The sequence below is a fragment of the Topomyia yanbarensis genome, chromosome 1 (assembly GCF_030247195.1).
Source record: "Topomyia yanbarensis strain Yona2022 chromosome 1, ASM3024719v1, whole genome shotgun sequence".
Taxonomy (NCBI): Eukaryota; Metazoa; Arthropoda; class Insecta; order Diptera; family Culicidae; genus Topomyia; species Topomyia yanbarensis.
Window position 1 is genome coordinate 207523560 of NC_080670.1, and position 20191 is coordinate 207543750.

Sequence of the window (20191 nt, forward strand, 5' to 3'; positions counted from 1 at the left end):
TTGCACTAATACCGTCCCAATGACAGCGATAGCAGCGAAATGATCAGAAAATAAGTCAAGAAGATGTTGATAAACAGTACAAAGTCGGGTAAAACCCTGCAAGAATGGCTGTGTACTTATCGCCGAATCAGTTCACGTCTCGACAGATTGCGATTGAAGACAGCATTAATGCAAAAGCTCCAGAAATAATCACCAACGAAAATTCCGGGCGGACGACTATACGGTGGGAAACGCGTTTAAAATTTAACTTGGCAATTACTTTTCGAGGAACTAAACACTGCGCTTCGATTTCGGATCACGGTTTTCGATTTTTCCACGGAAACAGTAAAATTCAACTGTCATTCCACTCACCTTCTCCATCCAAATCCGATCCATTTTGAAAAAAAACCATGCCACGATACATTTTTCTCTACATATTTCTATCCACATCGTTTAAAATATTGCCTTTAATAAAGTCCTAGCCTCTCAAAAGAAGAGTATACTTACTACAAATCGCGTCCTATTTTTGGTTGTTGTTTCGATAACATTTTCGTTAGATCATCAGTTCTGTTTGTTTCCTTTTTTACTGTAAAAATTTGATAATTTTCGCTGGCATATCAGCATCCATTCCCTCTTTTGTTGAACTCCTCAGCAAAATAAGATCTTCTTTTCTCTGAAGGACAATCTGGTGCTAGGTCGCTGTCAGGTTCGGATGAGACGAAGCCAAAATACAATCCGTGACATATTCGGTTCAAAGATGTTAGCGTTCAATTACTCACGCTACTTGCAAATGAACTTTTTGAAAGATAGTCCCTATATTGAAGATTGTTCACCATTATTCTGCACGACGTGTGACGTGAGATGACCAGTAGTCTTACACGACTGTTCTCACTTGATTCTGAAGAGGGGAATATCATCTCATCCGAGTCGACTCTCAGAATCGGGCGTGAAAAGTCACATAGAGGCAAATACGATTTATCGCTTGAAGTCACACGCCGCGCAAAATTAATGTGACACACATAAGACATACTTACCTCTGATAGTACCCAGTAAAAATTTTGTAAGAAACGGTGTTGTGAGCTGTGAGCTTTGGACCATCGACGGTCGTGTATTATACAATCCATTCGACTACGTCGGATTCAGCTTCTATATCAACAGACAGGCATTTCCCTTTTTTTCCCGAAACATGTGTAATTTTATTTCAGTTTAGAATCACGCGGGTACCTCAAAAAATAGTTCAACATTGCACAGCACTTACCAACATCTCCAACCAGCAACTAATTCCACGAAACGGTCTTCTTAACGGTAATGGTTACCTTCGACGACGAACTGGATCCACCATAGCCACCACCACCGCCATCACTAGCGACCGACGAACATCCAACGACAGGAGCCGATTGCGTTTCGATGAACCTGTCGTTTCAAATGAGGCGAAGGATTAGTACGGCCGCGCGTTTGCCGGAAACATAAAAACACAAATTCTACGATAGAGACGACTACTAGCAGTACACGGAAAGATTTCGGATACGGTCAAAATCAGCCACGAGAAGGGTTTTTTCCCTTACGTGATATAAAATATATTCAAAAAACTGTTTCTTTAGCTCTCGATAAAAGATAGATGATCGGTTGTGCAAAAAACGGTGCCTGGTTGCGTTCGGATTCACAATTTATACGCCGAGCGAGGGAAAGGAGGGATAAATGCTAAACTTTCAACCTTTTTTTTTAAAAAATAGGAATACTGATGATAGGTTTGGAAAAGTAAAGGGTTGAAGCACAAATAGGATAGGAAGGAAGAACATCTCTAACTAAACGGGTAAACAAGAGAATACAATCAAAATAAAAAACGGATAAATAAATTACTGTTCGTCCTTCTCCTTGGCACCATGCTTCAGAATTCTGGTAAACTCGATGTAATCGAACATAGTGTTCTTAATCGGCGCCTCACGGAACATTTCATCCACATCCTCATCGGTGAACCGATCGCCCATCGTGGTCAACAGTTCGCGCAACCGTTCCTCATTCAGCATACCGGTGTTCTCCTCATCGAAGCACCCGAACGCGTTCTTGATCACATCCTCCGGATCGGTTCCCTGCAGCCGTTCACCGAACAGCGTCAGAAACATGGTAAAATTTATCGGTCCCGGTGCCTCATTCATCATCCCCTCCAGGTAGTCCTCGGTTGGATTTTTACCCAGCGAGGCCAACATATCGTGCAGGTCTTCCTTCTCGATGAAACCGTCCCGGTTCTGGTCGATCATGTTGAACGCTTCCTTGAACTCGGCTATCTGGGCCTGATCGAACATGGCGAAAACGTTGGAGGTGGCACGCTGGGCACGCTTCTTGGTCGTACCGCGACGTCCGGCCGTTTTGCGGGAAGACATGATGGTTGATGTTTTGTGGGTGAATGTGGTTTATCTGTGAAGGAAAAATTTGGTTTTTAATATCACTGATCTGTTTTAGAATCGAATAAACATTAACGGAAGAACGGTGTATCATCACTGTGACATCACTGAGGTAACTGAGAGTTGCTCTTATCTTGACACCGCGGTGATGAGTCATTTCTTTATGCACACTCGAACGAAACCATTGCAGCTGAGACGAACAAATTGTGGAACTCGTTCCGTAGAATCCCATATCTAAATCAACACCGATGTTCCTAACTTTTCACTTTTTTTGTTATTGATTTATTTCCAACCTATGTATGTAATTTCAGCTGTTTTTCAAGGCCTAACCACAGCCGGGACACACGCAAAACCAAGATTTCTGCGCAGATTGTTTGCTTTTTTTTTTTTTTTCTTGTAAACAAGACTAGATCTTGTTTCTACTTCATATTTCCACAAACGTTGACCTCATTGGGATCAATGTCCACCTTGCAGCATTACTAAAAACCTAACTCACCTACAACTGTACGATAACACAAATCTACTATTAAAGCAGACGTTTGAAAACAAGCTCAAATTTTCTTCGAACGAATGTGAGCCTGTGCACCACACTTCGCTAGCCGAGTCACAAACGAGCACTGATACTCGAACGAACGGCGCGACTTGTGCGCTGACTAGCCTTGTGCACGCAGGCGCATGATCACTGGTTGTGCTGGTGGTGACTGCGGGCAAAGTCTAAAGTAAACATGCAAAACCACACTCAGCGACGACGAGCCTCGATCACTGCGTGATAGTGGGTGAAAAAAATTCCTTTTTTTACTTTGCGAAATTTTAAGAAACAAAACTTTTGTTCCGCAAGGAGGCAGCCTAGGTCCATAATAGTTTGACGTGACTTTAATTATTCGAAATTCAAGTTAATTTCTAACAAATCTCCTATTTCGTACTCGGAATCGATTATTCCATTTGAGAAGAAATTTTGTCTCAAACCACCATACACAAATTCCTGATCGGTTTCATCTTACCCTGAATTCAATTTTGAAAGCAAAACTTTGTCCACTTTTCCACACCAAGAAACCACTGTCCAACGCTCCATTAAGGAATAAAGCAACCAACTTTGAATGCAAAAAACGAACACTGCCAAACCTCCTTACATTTTTTTACATGATCACTCGCTCACAAGTCCATATCGGATCGGTTGAACGAGGTCATTGCAGCGGTGGCAGACCGTGTCATTTCGGCTGGACAGCGCAGCAGAGAAATAAACCAAAAAGAAGAGAGAAAAAAAACAACACGAAAGGAGTAAAATAATAACCCATATATGGCAATATCTCGGCACGTTTAATTACAGATTGTCTAGCTGCTGCCGCAGCTGTGCTGATGTATTAGATTGGTTGTTTCGAGTTCTAGAATGTTTTGGAGGTTCCACAACCGGATCACGGTTCAATAATTTCGATCACAGAAACATTAGCTTTTTCGGTCGAAACCTGAAATGCTACCGTGCGAAAGTAGTTTAGCTTCTTTCGGTATGCGGTCACCAACTAGCTGTTTTGACCATTTTTGGTCGGAACAACAATCGAACAGTTTTGCTGATCATTTAGTACCAGTTGCGCAATTAACTGCCAAACCAAAAAAAAAAAACACGAATCAAATTGCGGATGTTCGCGAAATAAACTTGTACATCCGTTGGTAACTTTATAGCCGTAAGGCACTGGTTGCATTTTGTTTACTTATTCATTCACATTTCTGTAGAAATATCGACGGTTCGTAATATTCATTCGAAAACTGACGTCAGCCGAAAGGAATCCACTCCCTTTTTGCCGTTTCAATATATGGAACATGACAACACAGAACTGCTTTGTTCCAAGGTAAAAACACTTGCTTTCGCGACTGATTTTGCGATTATTTCACAGTTTAAACTTCAATGGAGCTATTCCTGGTAGCACTTACCGGAAAATCGATGGAAAACGGCGAAAAATTTCCGAAACAAAACACAACTTTACTGACTACGAAAAATTTTGCACGCACTTTCTTTGAGCGATTTTTAACTTTTATTTCCACCGTTTGACAGTTTGATTCCACTCTGCTGTGTGAGTGGTAACTCATATACTGGAATAATTTTACTGGAAGCTATATATGCAGGGTTGCAAAATATGGATAAATTATTTGTTAAGAATAATGTGCATAACTACACGGTGAATTTTATTCAAGCAACGATAGCTTCATCTGCCTCAACTTCAAGCATTCAATGCATTGAACATTATTAGGTCTATCCCACGGTCTCTCCACTAACTGAATGAACAAACAACAACAATTGCTTAATTATTGAACATACAAAATAGACTTTTTCCCATTTTTTATTAACGACTACTTGAGTCAATTTTTAACTGTTGTAACGACATTCAATTGGGTCATTAAATGAGAAAAAAAACTCTTTTTTTATTACATATATCGATAAAGCTGATTTTCGTGATTGCAACAATGTATTTTTCCAACTCACGAAACGTGAAAATATACTTTAAATTTAAAATAAAGAAATATGTTGACAGTCTGGATTTGACACTATCAGAAGGGTTTGACATTTCGAATTTCACGACAAATGATGCCCTGTTAGAAAAAATGAACACATGTTTTCCCGGATTTCCCGCAGGGTTATTTTTATTTGACATAAACACCATACAATGAATATAGTTTTTTCATATTGGGTGTTGTCTTGATGGGTAAGATGTAAACAACCGCAGTTTTTATGTATGGTTGCCAAGTTTATATAAGATTAATTTAAAAAAAAAATCGTTTTTACGTATTGTAACGAATTTTTTTTTTGAAATGATGTTTTATTATGTATATTGGACCTAAAATTTATCGAATGGAATGGAAAACTGTGTATAGCTTAATGACCCAATTAGCAAGGAACTTGAAGGTGAACTATAATTTTCAATATTAAGATGCATAGTACTCAAGCACAGAGAACAGACGTCCATCTTCAGCATTCAACTTGTGTAAAATCTCTAACGGTTTCGAAGGTAGTTTGGATATCTAAACCAGGTGCGCTACTGTCGTCATGTTTTTTGTAGCAGAGTGCGACAGAATTGACAGCGGTTATTCCTCTACCCAGTCAAACTAGTCCGGAACCGATTCGGACTTCCAGCATGAATTCCAGCTCAAATGCGTCAACCGATAGAGTCGGAATCGGTTGTTTTCTTTGAGCTAGATTCCATGCTGAATCCATCCAGGATTTCGAACCGGTTCCGGAATCGATTTGACGGATAGTTGGGATAGGTTGGTGTGGCGGCGCTAGTGTTTTTCGTATATTAATTCAAATGTTTACACACGTTTTTTAAATATTTTTGTTCGATCATGGATGTCTGTTCTCTGTGACTCAAGGGCGCACAATTCGAAATTCACAAGTCTACAATATCATATTTATTCCTCCCACCCGCAACTGCTATGGCATTGACTAAAAATTTCCGTCGCGTAGACTGCCGTTTTACGTCCAATTGTCTTATGTTGCAAAACTGGCAACTGAGAAAAACGAAATTGAAGATGAAAATTGTATTTGCAATCTGGAGGGAAACTGCGCAACAAATAAAGCTTCATTGTCTAGAATTGGGTTCATAGCTATTGTTTCCAATATAATCAGTCCAGTTTTTCATTATAGAGATCCAATTAACGAAAGTTTTTTACGAAAAATGTTAAGTGGGACTGTTATGCCGAGAAATCGAACAGAAACCGGAAAATTCTATGCATATCAGTCCCCTAACGATCTACGCAAACGATGTTCATTTCTCATTTTTTGTTCACAAAAGAGTATGTCGTGAATTTTTTGTTATTCGGGAGATTTTTTGCTTCATCAAAATCGGAAATAGGGTATAGTGCCTATTTTCACCCTATTTAGGAGGGTACCTCACAAATTCATTAACTACTCGATGGAGTGCGTATAATTTAGCATCAACAACTTTGCTTCGCTCTTAAGAACCAATCTAATAACACAAAGGGCCTAAAACGATGAAATGCTAGTGTATGATCACAACGAAAGCTCGAAACGAGTGCCCCAATTATCGCCCTGCCATTTGAGCCAATGTGTTAAACAAAGATAGCAAACACTGCACTAACCAACGGCTTCAAATGAGTAGCGTGATAATGGAAACATTGCGAAAATAGGCTTATTATCCTAGATGCGTTCGCCATGTTATGCAAGCGACGATAGTGATGATGAGCTTTACAGAATTGTTCTCACTGCTTTATATTTAATATTACCACGATCTCTTTTTAATGAACATTTTCCACCAATTTTATCAGTACCCGACATCTAGCGTAATCTGATTCTTAGCTAAACGCTACGTAATTATTTTTTATTGTGCACTTTTTTGGTTTTTTTTTGTTAGTGGGACAATTATGCGTAGAATTTCAACAATGGGACAAACTGACTTGGAATTTTTTCACGAAGTCTTCGAACAAACTGTATGATTTGGATGTGTTTTCTAAAAATGTACTTTAAAAAGATAAAAAAAAGTTAAAATGATCAAACAGTAACGTGGGACAATCATGCGTAGAACGGCAATAGAATTCAAAATTGTGCTTGGAAAACGATCCATTTCGACGAATTTCATAATTCTAAATGCGCACAATAGCTAAAGAACTTAAAAACTCGAAACCTGAAACTACAAATCACTTCTATTCTCGTTTAGTTTTCATCTTTGTTATTTTTTCTATTTCGACAGCTAATATACTGTCTAAAAAGAGATTATAACTACTAGAGGAAGTGAATCGCTACTGTCTCCATGTGTTCACGGACTGAAACATGGGGTCTCGCCTAGGGGTAGATCACTTCTGATGTATTTTTAAAAATCAGCGAAATTAAATGCATTTCTTTCCATCGAAATAGAAATTCATTATGTATTTTGCGTTGCGTGTAAGACGTCAAAACCCTACAAAAGTTTAGCTCTACATTCAACAAAACATCGCACAAAGTAGATCAGCGTAGGACGTTTGTTAAACAAACTATTCGGCTAGGGAGTGCAAAGTTGATACAAAAATGGAAATTAAATGCACTTTTATTAATTTGATGCAAATTTGTTATGCATTCCTAGAGTGGTCTGTCCCTAGGGTCTCGCTCTAGTATATTGTATCCTACTACTTTGCGATGTCTGTATCCGGGGCAATATGTGTCAAACTAGAGGCCCTAGCATATGTGAGAGCGAGAAAATAAACCATCAGTGTTAACAGCGGCATACGACCTCTAGTAGTTATAATCGCTTTTCTACCCATCATCGCTTAGTTGTCCCGTTTTCTATAGTACTTCCTATGTTTATGGGACCGATATGCGATCATAGACAGTTTTGCTGGCTACGAAAACATGGCCGCTTGCTTGACAGTTGGCTCCCAGTGAAGCAAAAGGCGGCTAGGCGGGTTAAACATGATGCTGGCGATCGCTAAGCTATTGAAACTAGGCTACCCGCCGTAACTTGCCGTTTACTGTAAAAGTAGTGTGGGCTGGTTGCCTCATCAGATCTACACACTTAAATTCCATTACCTACCAGTAGGTAATTTTAATCTGCAGTCCCTATTTCGCTGCCAGGAAACAAGGAAGAGGAAATGTTTTGTTTAAAACAAAATTAATGGGATTAAGTTTAGTCGGCTTTGGGCAATATTTCATTATTTTTGGGTGAAATCGGCTTATCTCTTTCGTTTTTCGTTAAAGGAAGTGCACAGATTTCAGATTACCTACTGCTAGGTAATGCAAGTTCTCCGTGTAATATAGTTTGCAAATGACATGTGGGATTGCAAAGTTATTGGTTATTGGATTAGTTAACAATAAGACGAACGAACATGTTAGAATTGTAATTTAGTAAACCAGCTATCGATGCACACGACAAATTGAGAGAATTTTTACGAATTCACGATCCTTATTGTCCTGTACGCTAAGAATCTGCGACATCTGTTAAAACAGAATGCTAAAATTCGGAAATGGATTGCATTTTGTGCCATTACTAAACAATCGCATTAAAAATTTCTAAATGCAAATGAGGGTTGCTTTTTGTTTACTTCCCCCTAAAAAATCGATGCAGGTCCTTTATTGGACAAACGTTGGGCGACGTCCATCAGATCGCTCAACAGGCGTCCATTATGAGACTAGTGTTGGATGATTTCGAAGCAATTTTTTTGGGTTTCACAGTAAGCTGCGTTTCCGTCAATAACTCGTCCACTTTTAGGATGTTCGCAACGCTGATGTGCATGCATAATTGTTCCTAACTCTGCAAATAATTTAGCTTAGGTATGTCGGTAATACCACAAATAACAGACATTTAGGCTAGAACAAAATTTCTTCAAAAACCTATGTAAACATTCAAATTGATAATTGTTGGAAATCCGCTTTTCACTATTGCCATCTACGCAACTATTTGCTGCACGTGTTTGACAACGGCACTCCAAATGAATTGCATCGATCGCTGCGCCACCTACAAACGTTTGCCAAACGTGTTTCAGACATCTGATTTATTCGAAACCTCAGCAGCGGGTATTTACACATGTTTCGAATCGGGCCTAAACGTCTGTTAGGCCAGCCCTTTTGAAGAAATAATATTAAATTACTAAAATTGACTCACACATAGCGTTTAGTGTTTTCTTTTTTGATAAAGGATAATGCATACCACTGTTCTGAGTTTTTCTCATTTAGCTTTAAATTTTACGTGTTTGTTAACCCTTTTGTAGCTTTGGATAATAATGGAATTTCACTTCCATGACTAACGACAAAATCTAAAGCACCGATCACTTTCGCTGTAAGCTGAACAAGGATTTCCGTCTGCTAACGGGAGAGTAGAGCGAAGTAGGTACGGAAGCGGCAATGTCTCGGAAGCACACTGCGGTGTGTTCCGGAGTTTTTGTTGGGTGCAAAAAATTGTCGTTAGGGATCACAGTCACTAGGAGGAGCAAAAACTTTCTCCCGCGCGAACAGTTAAGGATCGCTGCCGGAGCAGCCAATATTAATACCGGAAGAACTCGTTTGAAACAAGCTCAGGTAAAATTATTCATTGTCTCACTAGACCCGGAGAAATTGATGCAAAAACCCGAATGCCCGGAGATAGTCTCCAAAAAACCGAAGTCTCCGAGTTAAATCCGGAAGGGTGGCAACTCTAACTGGCTTCAATGGGAGTTTGTAAGCTGTTGACCGATGTTTTTTTGTCTCAATCTAAAGTGATTGTAATCTTTGTGAAAGGATAATTTCTTTGACAACAGAATATTTACTTGAGACGACAAATTTTCTGACGCAGGACAACGTTAATATGGTTTCGGGAAATGTTATCAATTTTTCAAAAAAGTGTTAACTATTTTGATATATTTTCTGATGCTGAATGAAAAATGAAAAACTACTTTGCTACAGAGAAATTGTTCGCCATGGTGGCATGTTCTATATGAGCTATTGCATTTTATATCACCCACTAAAAGAGATCGATTGCAATGCTGAGATGCAGCTCTATTTGACGAGCACTTTTTTTGGAACAGATTCAGATCAGCTCGACTGTTCTGATATAGATTGTCCACTGTTTCAAATATTTTTCTTTATTATGTGTGACGACTGAGAGCAGAAAAAAAAAACAATATGTGTCACTTTAGTGATAAACAAAGACAAAATCGAAGATGCAATATTTAGAATATTATTGACAGATTAAAATTATCAGACGGCTTTTCACTTTGAAACAGACATCAAAGCAATGCGAACGGCCTTAAGTTTGCTCCATAACACTTCGCTTAAAATGCTAATCGAAATCAAAGCTACTGAATGTATATGGAAACATTGTTTAAAAGCTGCATGCTTGTCTAATTACTTTGCTTTGCTTAATTTGCAGATAAAACCATTTGCAATATTTGTCTAGATATTTTCAATGAAACAGGGTCTGTGTTCTGTGACTGCACTGGAATTTATGTCGACACTCACTGGAGCTCATCTCGTGCTTCTAACCGAACAGAATGGCATCACTGCTGACGAAGTGCCAAAAAATTAAAACATGTCAACAAACTACACGTAAAATATTCGCGAAGAAATAAGCTTTCAAAATTTTGTCATGTTTTCGTCATATTGAGGCTGTAAATTCCGGAAAGTCGAATCGGTCACAATTTGCGGAATTGGGTGAAATAAAAAGGTAGGTAATTGATTGCATCAATTAGTAAAAAACTCGTGTTTAAAGCTAGCTTTACAGTTCAGAAATATTGGTGGGTGTTTTTTGTTTCGATCAGTCAGGTTCAGAGGTCGCATTGGAGAGGGTTACGAGGCTGAGCGTACCACCAAGTTGCGACTTTTCTGCTATTACTAAAATATTAATTATTCCAATAACAGAGATAACTCAATTATTTCTGAAAAATTTAGTTGCCCAAAATATCGGATTTCAACCGTAGTGAATAGCTATTTTATTCACTTTTCTTGCTTTTCATTAGCCAGAGTTGATTGAAGTCAATATTATATTCACTATTTATGTAAGCGTATTTTGTAAAATTTAATAAAGTTTACCAACAGTTTCGACTTTCGATCAAACAAACAATTTTCATGCAAAGTACTTCCACTGACATTACAAAAATTCTTTCGAAATTTCCCCCGCAGCATGTCCCTGTACCACGCGAACGCCGGCCAGGCGGAAATCATCCGAACCATTCAGAAGGATCAGACCTACATCGACGAAATCCGTTCCCAGCTGAGCGACATTCTGCTACTGCTCAGCCAGAAGAACTGGTTCAAGTATCAGCACCTGTGCAAGCTGATAGCGGAAGTGCTCTACCATCACTATGCCATCGTGCACAATCAGCAAACGCTCGGTGAGGAGTACACCGGTATTATTCAGGTGGACGCGAATTATGTGATGCTTCCCAATAAGGCGGTATGTAAATATTTAATTAGAATCATCTATGATTTGTAAATTTATGGTTTGTTTTCTGTAGCTGCAAATATTTGCCATCTTGCTGGAATATGGTGGGGAACACGTGGTGGACCGGATCCTAACGCGACTACAGATGGAGCTCGATCGCAGCGAGGAGTTGCTACCGGAAGCGAAAGATGGTTTTATCAAACTGCTGGATGGGTTAAAGTTTGTTGTTCCTTACGTGAGAGGCTTTCACACCAGCCTTTTCTACATCTACGGGGGGAAGTATCACATTTCCAAGCGGCTGACTGGGATCAATTATGTATGTTGTTTGGGAAAGGTAATCGGAGGTTGCTTTGATTGATTCTTTTTTCAATTTTAGATCCTTATTCGAAACTGGCTCAAAGAAAATCACTCCATCTACGGATTTCGTATTCTTGGGATCGTAACCCTGGTGCAGTTAGTTCTTTCGCTGGTTGTTAAGTTTGTTGAGCAGCGAAAGAAGGCGAAGAACATTGCTGCAAGTAGCAGCAAAACTGTTAAACGGACGAGACTGGAAACGACATCTACCAGCAGTGGACGAAAGTGTGCTCTTTGTATGGAACTGGCGGTGGATCTGAGTGCGACTCAGTGCGGACATCTGTTCTGTTGGGTTTGCATTCTGAACTGGTTGGACGAGCGGCAGATTTGTCCGATCTGCCGGGAGGCGATCAAAAAGTCCAGAGTGATCAGACTGATGAATTTTTGAGACGAGGGATTTCGGTGCTCAAAGAAAGGTTAAAGGTGGGTATTTATAGTGTTTTAATATGTACAAAGTACTCGAAAGCTCTTCTCAAGAGTTTTGTTTTTTGTTTAAAGAGCTACAAATTATCCGTTGCTAGCTGATATCGGTAAAATTTTGTATGCTTAGCGAAATATTTACAAAAAAAGCAGTTTCCCGCCTAGGCGGGAGGGAAACCGCGATCGTCAGGGAGAGGGGGCCTAATAAATTAGTATTTTTGACGTTTAAAAATTTTGTCTTGGTTTTTCCTAGTATTAGTCTTTCGATATACAAACTAAATAACCAAAGTCGTTACGATTAATAGGTAAAATAAGCGCGAGGAACGTTTGTAGAATTCAGCTCCTATCGTACGCTGACTCCGTTGATGGTAATCACATTCCCCCTGGCGGTCGGTTCCGGCTCGTACACCTCGTCGTTATTTCGCATCTCGTACGGTGCATCGTAGAACTGCTCATTTGGTATCTGGTCGTAGATGTTTTCACCCCCGCCGTTCATGTGCCTACTACTGCCTAAGCTATTGTTATTGTTTGGACTAGCGCTACCGTTGTTAAGTCTACTGGGCGGCGGTGGATGGCCACCATTGGCGCCCCCTCCGGCCTGGAACGTGTTAAACGTCACCAGATTACCCCGGTTTGGAAGATCGAAGTTATGCCGGCCGTTCTCTAGCGAAGAATACGACATGACAGCTGCGTTCTGTTCGTCTTTATGCTCGGCCGCCTGTACGTTTTCCGTGTTTTTCACCGGACGCGCTTTGTTTCGATGCAGAAATAGTACTCCGATTAGGATGAGTAGGATGACGATGATGGCGGCTCCGATGGCGATGCCGGTTCCTAAACTGTTCGTCTCCTGAGCATCGTTGACGATTACTAGGGTGGGGAAAGGGTTAGAATTTGAATTGTTGCTGTACTGTTCGATACTCACATTCGCAACGGGGCTCTTCACCGCTCCATTTTCCATCATCCATGCACTTGCGAAGATACGGTCCGATTCGGTTGTAATGGGGGATGCAGTGGTACTCTGCTGATCCTCCGTACACCGTGGATTCGTTCACTACAATTACTCTTCCGTTTTCGATGTCGGCCGGTCGTCCGCAGTCAATTACTGGAAGAAAATGGTAAGTAAATGAATTCTCACCCCGAACACTGAATGACATAATGCTTACACTTGCAGGCAGGATTCCGCCCGGTCCAAACCCCGGACAGCTGACAAGTTCTGGTGCCATTGCCGACCATGTACCGTCCCCGGGTACACGCGAACTTAGCCGTTGTACCTACCTTTCGGCTACCGAAATCCACCACCAGATTGTCAGCCAAGTTCGGTTCATCGCAGGTGATTTCCACACATGCCGGCGTCTCGTGACTCCAGCTACCGTCCTCCATACACAACCGTCGGGATACGCCATCCAGTTTGAAGTTACCGTTACACTCGTACAGTGCTGCCGCTCCGTAGTAGGTGGCGTTAGTCGCTAGCGTAACATGTCCATTGACCGTAGTCGGTGGTACGCCGCAATCGACATCTAATAAAAAACGAAATTCCAAAATATATTCCGAACCAAAATTCAATTACAGGAAAAAAAACGAAATTCTAAAGCATACTCCGAACCAAAATACTCACAGACACACTCCGGAATTTGACCGCTCCACAGCCCATTTTCCTCGCAGGTTATCAGCGGCTCACCGACAATTTTGTAACCCCGTTCGCACCGATACTTAGCCAGCGCACCAATCTTGTACGTCTGCACGCTGTTAGCCGTCACATCCGACGTCCGGATCAGCGTTCTTCCGTACATTCGATCATTACCGGTCACGCTGAGAATACTGTGCGCAGCGAATGTCGGTTCCGGACAACGTATCTCCTCGCAGCGAGGTGCCGCATCACTCCACAATCCACTCTCCAGACAGGCTCGCTTCGCTGTTCCACTCAGTCGGTGCGAGTTTGAACAGGAATACATCACTTCCGAACCGAGGAAGGTCGTATTCTGTAGATAGCGATGTGAACCGAACGGAATCGGTGTCAGTGGTCCGCAGTCAACGTACTCACAATCCGGAGCGTCACCGCTCCAGTGACCGGACTCCAAACAGGTAAGGGTATCGTCACCACGTAGGATGTGACCCGGATCGCAGTGGTATTGGATGGAAGAATGGATGTTGTAATCGTAACCGACGACGTAGGATCCCGGCGGGACGTGCGGGGTTTCGCAGGTTATCACTGATTAGAGAAAGTAATTGGAGTAACGTGATTTATGGTAGATTAGTTTAATACTCACGCTCACAAGCCGGTGCACTACCGGACCACTTGCCGTCCTTGGTGCAGAACAGCTCCTGCGGCCCGACCAGCCAGTAATCGTCATCGCAAAAGTATCGCACAATTGAACCGACGGTGGTAGAATCATTGACCAAGAGCATGTTTCCGCGATCCGGTCGGGCCGGCATTCCGCAGTCCACAAATCGACAAACTGGCGTTTTCCCCGTCCAATTACCTCCCAGACCACAGGACAGAATCGGTTCTCCGATCAAAACAAAACCATAGTCGCAAGAGTAGATCGCGGTAGAACCAGCCCGACGACCAGAAACCTTCATGCTGCCACCCTGAATCGCCGGAGGTTCCGGACACCAGTCTACCAAACATTTTGGCTCCGTACCGGACCAACCATCAGCCATGCAGGTTCGATTCTCGTTACCAATCAGAGTGTAGTTCTCGTGACAAGTGTAACTAGCCTTAACTCCGAAGCTGGTTCGCTGTTCCGATAGGAAGATGCCTCCGTGATCAATACTCGGCAGACGACCACAATCGACATCTGAGAAAGAGGAAATTAAACCATTTATCGCTAATTCCTGTAACTATTTCAAACAACATACACTTGCAAGTCGGCGGTTGGCCACTCCACGATCCCGAATCCTGACAGAATCTCTGAGCCACCCCGATCAGCGAGTGCCCAACCGGACAGGAGTAACTGATGTTAGCCCCAATCGAAAAGTTCTTCCCGACGATGGTCGTGTTAACCAGTGCATCCGGCGATCCACAGCTCAGCGGATTATGCTGACAGATAAAGTTCAGATAGTCCAGATTGCAACCGACATCGTTCCACAGCCAATTCCGGCCACCGTCCAGCACCACGCAGTTTTGCTCGCCATTGTAGTTGTTCGGTTGATCTTTTCCCCAGGTTGGCTTCAGTACGGTATCGCCTGCGGATGATGATGATGATACGGAGATGATTAGATAAGTGCTCCCGAAATGGTGCCAACGGACGGCACGGACGGTGCGCGGAAAATTTACGTCTATTTTGCATGAGATATGGAAACACAATTCAATTGTTTTTCGCTATGGAAAGCCGCCGCCGTGTGATGAGGGATGATGCATGATTCGAAGGCATCGGATGGGAAAAGTTCCCAGCATTGTTCTAAGATCGAGCGAGCGAACAAACTATCGATTGACGCCCTCGAAAGCGAAAACGAGATGAGTCCGAAAATATGGCACTCATAATTGCAACGCGATGCATGCACATCGGAGGAATTGTTTGCAAATTTGTTCCCACACATCGTAACGAACGGTACTTTTCGCTTACCATTCACCCACTTCCATGTGCGAGCCGTGATACCGGGCTCTTTCTGTGCCCCGATCCACACCAGTTGCGTCCGGAGGTCCGTCTTCCGTCGTTCCAGCTCGGAAATGATGAAATCCGTCGTGGCTCCTCGAAAATCGTGAATCAAATCGCCGCCTAAAATCAAACGATAATTAATCAAGAGTCGTTTAACCACAAGACACCACTTACCATGCGACTGACAGATCTGTCGCGCCTTATCGAAACTCTCCCCTCGGGTAATATGAAACTCGTAGCAGGTCTTCGCGAACGTCGTCAGAACCGTATCCGCGTTCAAGCTCGGTGCCGCACATCGATCCGGCGAAAACTCATCGTTCGAAAACACCTCCACCTCACACAGACTCAAACTACTCTCCACCCCGACCAGCTGAACCGTCACGAACTGCCCGATCAGTGGCCGCGCACAGGTGAAACTCTTCGTACTCCCCTCATCCATCGTCCCGGGGTACCAGGCGCAAAGCGGATTCCGCTGCAAATCCGAACTACTATTACCAACCCGAATCTCCAGATCCTGCAGCGGTTGATGTCCGCAGCACCCCCGAGTGGTGATCCTCACAACCCGCACAGCTTCCGGTGTAAGTAAATCCACCCGCCACCAGGGTGAAGCTTCCTTCTGCGTTTCCGAACACTCCTGCCCGTCCGGATTCTGATTGCCCGGTTTGCCATCGTTGGCTAAACTGGCTGGGCCGGATCGCGTTGCGGAGGATTGATTGACCGGCTTACGGAATGCCACGTTGGTCCCTGTGTTAATAATGATTTGAGGGAGAAAAGAAAAAGACAATAATTGGTTAATTGATACGATTCGGTTTTACGATGGAAATGTTTCATAATTAGCGGTTGCGATTTTTTTTTTTCGGGGTCTATTATGACGGGCGATTGCTTAAGAGTGCATTAAATCAGGCGGGCAAATTTCGATTGATTCCACCTGATGACGATGATGATGATGATGGAAGGGTTTGCGCTGTCAGTTTTGTGCAATTCAACTAACAGCATAATCTAGGAGGCGATGAGATATGCGCGGGGCTTGTACTGTTTTGCCGTTTCTTCCATGACAACGCAGGCGTAGATGGGGTCGGTGGAAGCGGTTTCCAAGAAGTCTTGCCTGCGATAGAACAATGTGCAATTTTGTATATATGATCCAAGCAGGCGCGAGTAGCGAAAAATAAATATTCAAGTGATGACCCCAATCGAGAAAAATAAAGAAATTGATCGTGGCTCGTTCCTCCATTTGTTTACATTTGAGTTCGCTAAAACAATGAACAGCGGCGTGTAGTTTAAAATTAAATTTGTTAATGGAGATGATCACCTCGGAATGGTCGCTTGAAGGTGAGTTTAGTGTTTCTATTTCTGATTCAAAAATTACATAGCAAAGCAAATTTTTGGCACTACATTCCCTTATGGGGAATTTTCGCCTTCACCAGACTTTGCGGTCGGTAGGAATTGTAGGACCTACGTAACCCGGAACCTTTTCTCTTTCAGAGTCAACAACCCGGATCTTTCCGTACCCGGTCTCTGGTGTCAATTTACGCAGTATTGCGCAACCGGATTAGTATTCTAAAATCTTTGTGAATTATTCGAAATCAGTCGGCATGGAAAAACATATCTCGAACCCTATTCCGCTGCGCGAACTGGTGGACAAACTTCCAGTGAACAACGATAAGTTTATTCTATCAGCAGAACCAGGTAGATCTTAATGTGTTCGACAATTAGGAACCGATAAAAGTAATATGAGAGTGATTGCCGTTGCTGTCCCAAAAAAAATCCAAGGGCAACCCTAAGTTCGCAATAAAGGACAACTTTCTCCTGTTAATACCCACTCAACAAGAGAGCGAGGTCAACACAGGGATGACGACAAGTCTATGGACAAGATCAACGATCGTACGAGCAAAGCCAATAAAGCCTGACATCGTCGGTCATCTTGCAGTTTAATAGTCTATGCCTAGATGGTCATAGGAAGCTGGCCGTAAAAACGTGAGCCAGATGCATTTAAGGGATGTCAGAAGAGACACTATCGCTTGCTCCATTGCGAGTACCCTGGAGTCGATTCAAAATCCTACAAATGCTGTCACAGGCAGAGAAGTGCGCACACTGAACTTTATGTCGTTTAAGTTGAACATATTAAGGCAGATACATGGCCAATAGGTATTCGGTTTCGCGAATTCGAGGATACAGATCGGTCAGAAATTTTGGAGACATCCGCATACCTTAATTCCTGCCCTGATCACTGTGGATACGCCGCTAACATCCAAGTAAGCTCCGATTCTCATCGATCCATTCATACCGCCAACTTGACCTCAGAAGATTTCCTGTCCGTCTACTACCAGAACGTCCGTGGAATGAGAACAAAAAAGTTAGACCTTCTTGCGTGCCCTTACCACCTGCGATTACGACACCATTGTTCTCACCGAAACAATGCTACGCGATGATATATTAAACTCTGAGCTTACGATGAGCTACTCAATCTATCGTTGCGATCATGGTTCTCCTACCTGCCATCTACGCCGCGGAGGTGGTGTTCTTATTGCGGTAAAGAAAAATCTTACTGGGATTGAGCTGAAGACGCTTAACCGTGCGGTATTCGATGGTGGCTGAGAGCTCTCGCAGTATTTCAGCAAAGAATTAACCTTCAAACTACCAAGCCCTCTTCGATACACCAAAATCGACGTTCAATTGGCCATAACTTTTTTTCTGTTTAATCGATTTTGATGCAGTTTTTTGCAAAAGAACCGGAAATTATTCCAATTTTCGAAAATGCGTTAAAAATCGTATTCGAAGCTATGACCCCGGAGTAAATCCAGATTGCAGTGGGGTACCAGCTTTTGGTCATTTTCAGTTTTTCATACATATTTTCAAAACAACGCTAGAATTCAACATTTTTCGACAAGAATTTGTCAGAAATGACCTTCTTGCATAATAATTGCACTTCATATATTAGTAATACGAATTGGCCAGTTCCTGGGAGCGGTTCCCAAAAGTGGCCATTCATGAGCTTACATTGCATATGCTTTATTATAACAGAAACACTAATTTATTTCAACAAATCTTATCAGATCGTCTACTTAGTATAGCAAGCAATTAATTCAATAAAGGTTTAATATAGATTTACCACTTTCTTACCAGTTCCGGGAATTCCGGAACACGGTTCCCAGGAAGAAATTTATTTTTTAAGATAATTGTGGAATGCGGCACATCAAAAAACATCAACTCGATGATCTATGAAGAATGCAATCACATTCGAAGGTATCCGGACACATGTAGACACTTGATGACCAGTTCCGGTAATTCCGGAACATGGTTCCCAGGACAAATTTTATTTTTATGATAATCATAGCATGCGGCACATCAAAAATTATCAACTCGATGAGCTATGAAGAATGCAATCATATACGAAGGCATCCGTACACATGTGGACCATTAATGACCAGTTCCGGGAATTTCGGAATATGGTTCCCAGGACAAAATTTATTTTAATGATAGTATTTAGATCATCGAGTTGATGATTTTCAATGTGCCGCATGCCACGATTGCGGCACATCGAAAATCATCAACTCGATGATCTATAACCATATACGAAGGCATCCGGACACTTGATGGCCGGTTCTGAGATATCCGGTACACGGCACTATGGGTCACAAGGGCGGTTTTTCGGTACAAAAATCAATAACTCCCAAACCGTTCATTTTAGAGAAATTATGTCTGAGAGAATATTTTTGTAAATTAAATTGGCTTTCTTTTAAAGTAAAATGTAACTAGGGTGGTCCTCTCGAACATTCTTTTCGAAAAATTATTTTTCGAACGAAATGGTATAGCAAGGTACTTCAGCAAAGTTGTAGAAAAATGTTTTTCAAGAAACATTTTCAAATGCATCAAAGTTATAGCACTATCGGTTTTCATGTTATAATTATTTTTATTCTTTAACTTAGGGTGTTTCTGAAAAAGTCAGTTTTTTAACTATAACTTTTTAAGTAGTTAGTCTATCTTAATACTCTTTATGAAGCAATTTTAGTACTTTTCATTGCGCATATTTTGCTGAAAAATGTGAATCGATATCATTTGTCGTTATCGAGTTACGATCATTTTTTTAAATAAAAATGATAGTTTTCAATGACCTCTAACTCAGAAGGTTGCAAAAAGTAGCAGCTAAATTTGTACTTTTTCGAAAGTGCATCAAAAATACTATAAAGTATCTCAAAATCAACTTTTGCTTTTTTATCCTTCAGCGAAAAATGTTGACATCAACATTATGATCAAATGACATCAGCTTACGGCTGTTTTTAACCTTTTCATGCCCAACTTTTTTCTAGTGCATGTAGGGTTTCAAAACTATTTTTCCTTGAAAACGGTTGGGTCAAGAAACACGAAAAGCCTATTTTCATAAAGATAGGTGCTTCCATGGTAGTGCTAGAAGCTGGTCAATTTTTAACTTGTAATGCTCAATGCAATTCTCCTAGAATAATTACAATAGTCCAATTACGTAGAAAACGTAGCCAACGACAGTCTAAATTGATAAGTTTTATCAGTTTTCAATAATATTGCACCATAACGAAGATATATGAAAAAATCATTTTCCTTCGTCAACGTAAACTATCGCTGGCAGCAC

The 20191-nt window shown here is 41.6% G+C and overlaps 3 protein-coding genes across 5 annotated transcripts in view; 1 reads left to right on the forward strand and 2 right to left on the reverse strand.

Annotated features, from left to right (window-relative positions):
• Positions 1 to 1515: 1515 nt before the first annotated feature.
• Positions 1516 to 4445, reverse strand: LOC131689786 (myosin regulatory light chain sqh). 3 transcript variants are annotated; one of them, XM_058975081.1, is made up of 2 exons: positions 4308 to 4445; positions 1516 to 2394 (listed from the first exon to the last, which is right to left on the reverse strand). In XM_058975081.1, the coding sequence occupies exon 2, from the start codon at positions 2358 to 2360 to the stop codon at positions 1836 to 1838; it is 525 nt and encodes a 174-aa protein (XP_058831064.1). In that variant the 5' UTR covers positions 2361 to 2394; positions 4308 to 4445; the 3' UTR covers positions 1516 to 1835. The 3 variants fall into 3 exon arrangements, with proteins under 3 accessions (XP_058831064.1, XP_058831074.1, XP_058831081.1); XM_058975091.1 differs by lacking the exon at positions 4308 to 4445 and adding an exon at positions 2878 to 3034; XM_058975098.1 differs by lacking the exon at positions 4308 to 4445 and adding an exon at positions 2458 to 2596.
• Positions 4446 to 10358: 5913 nt separating this feature from the next.
• On the forward strand, positions 10359 to 12221 carry LOC131689808 (peroxisome biogenesis factor 10). The gene is made up of 4 exons (XM_058975122.1): positions 10359 to 10498; positions 10954 to 11227; positions 11289 to 11531; positions 11592 to 12221. The coding sequence occupies exons 2-4, from the start codon at positions 10955 to 10957 to the stop codon at positions 11955 to 11957; spliced, it is 882 nt and encodes a 293-aa protein (XP_058831105.1). The 5' UTR covers positions 10359 to 10498; position 10954; the 3' UTR covers positions 11958 to 12221.
• The window catches only part of LOC131689801 (sushi, von Willebrand factor type A, EGF and pentraxin domain-containing protein 1), an 89305-nt gene continuing 81319 nt past the window's right edge, over positions 12206 to 20191 (reverse strand). The window contains exons 3-10 of the mRNA XM_058975111.1: positions 15763 to 16332; positions 15556 to 15708; positions 14849 to 15175; positions 14257 to 14787; positions 13605 to 14198; positions 13153 to 13506; positions 12912 to 13091; positions 12206 to 12856 (exon numbers count right to left, since the gene is read on the reverse strand). Coding sequence (XP_058831094.1) covers positions 12333 to 12856; positions 12912 to 13091; positions 13153 to 13506; positions 13605 to 14198; positions 14257 to 14787; positions 14849 to 15175; positions 15556 to 15708; positions 15763 to 16332 — 3233 coding nt within the window. The 3' untranslated portion in view covers positions 12206 to 12332. The remainder of the gene's footprint in view (positions 12857 to 12911; positions 13092 to 13152; positions 13507 to 13604; positions 14199 to 14256; positions 14788 to 14848; positions 15176 to 15555; positions 15709 to 15762; positions 16333 to 20191) is intronic.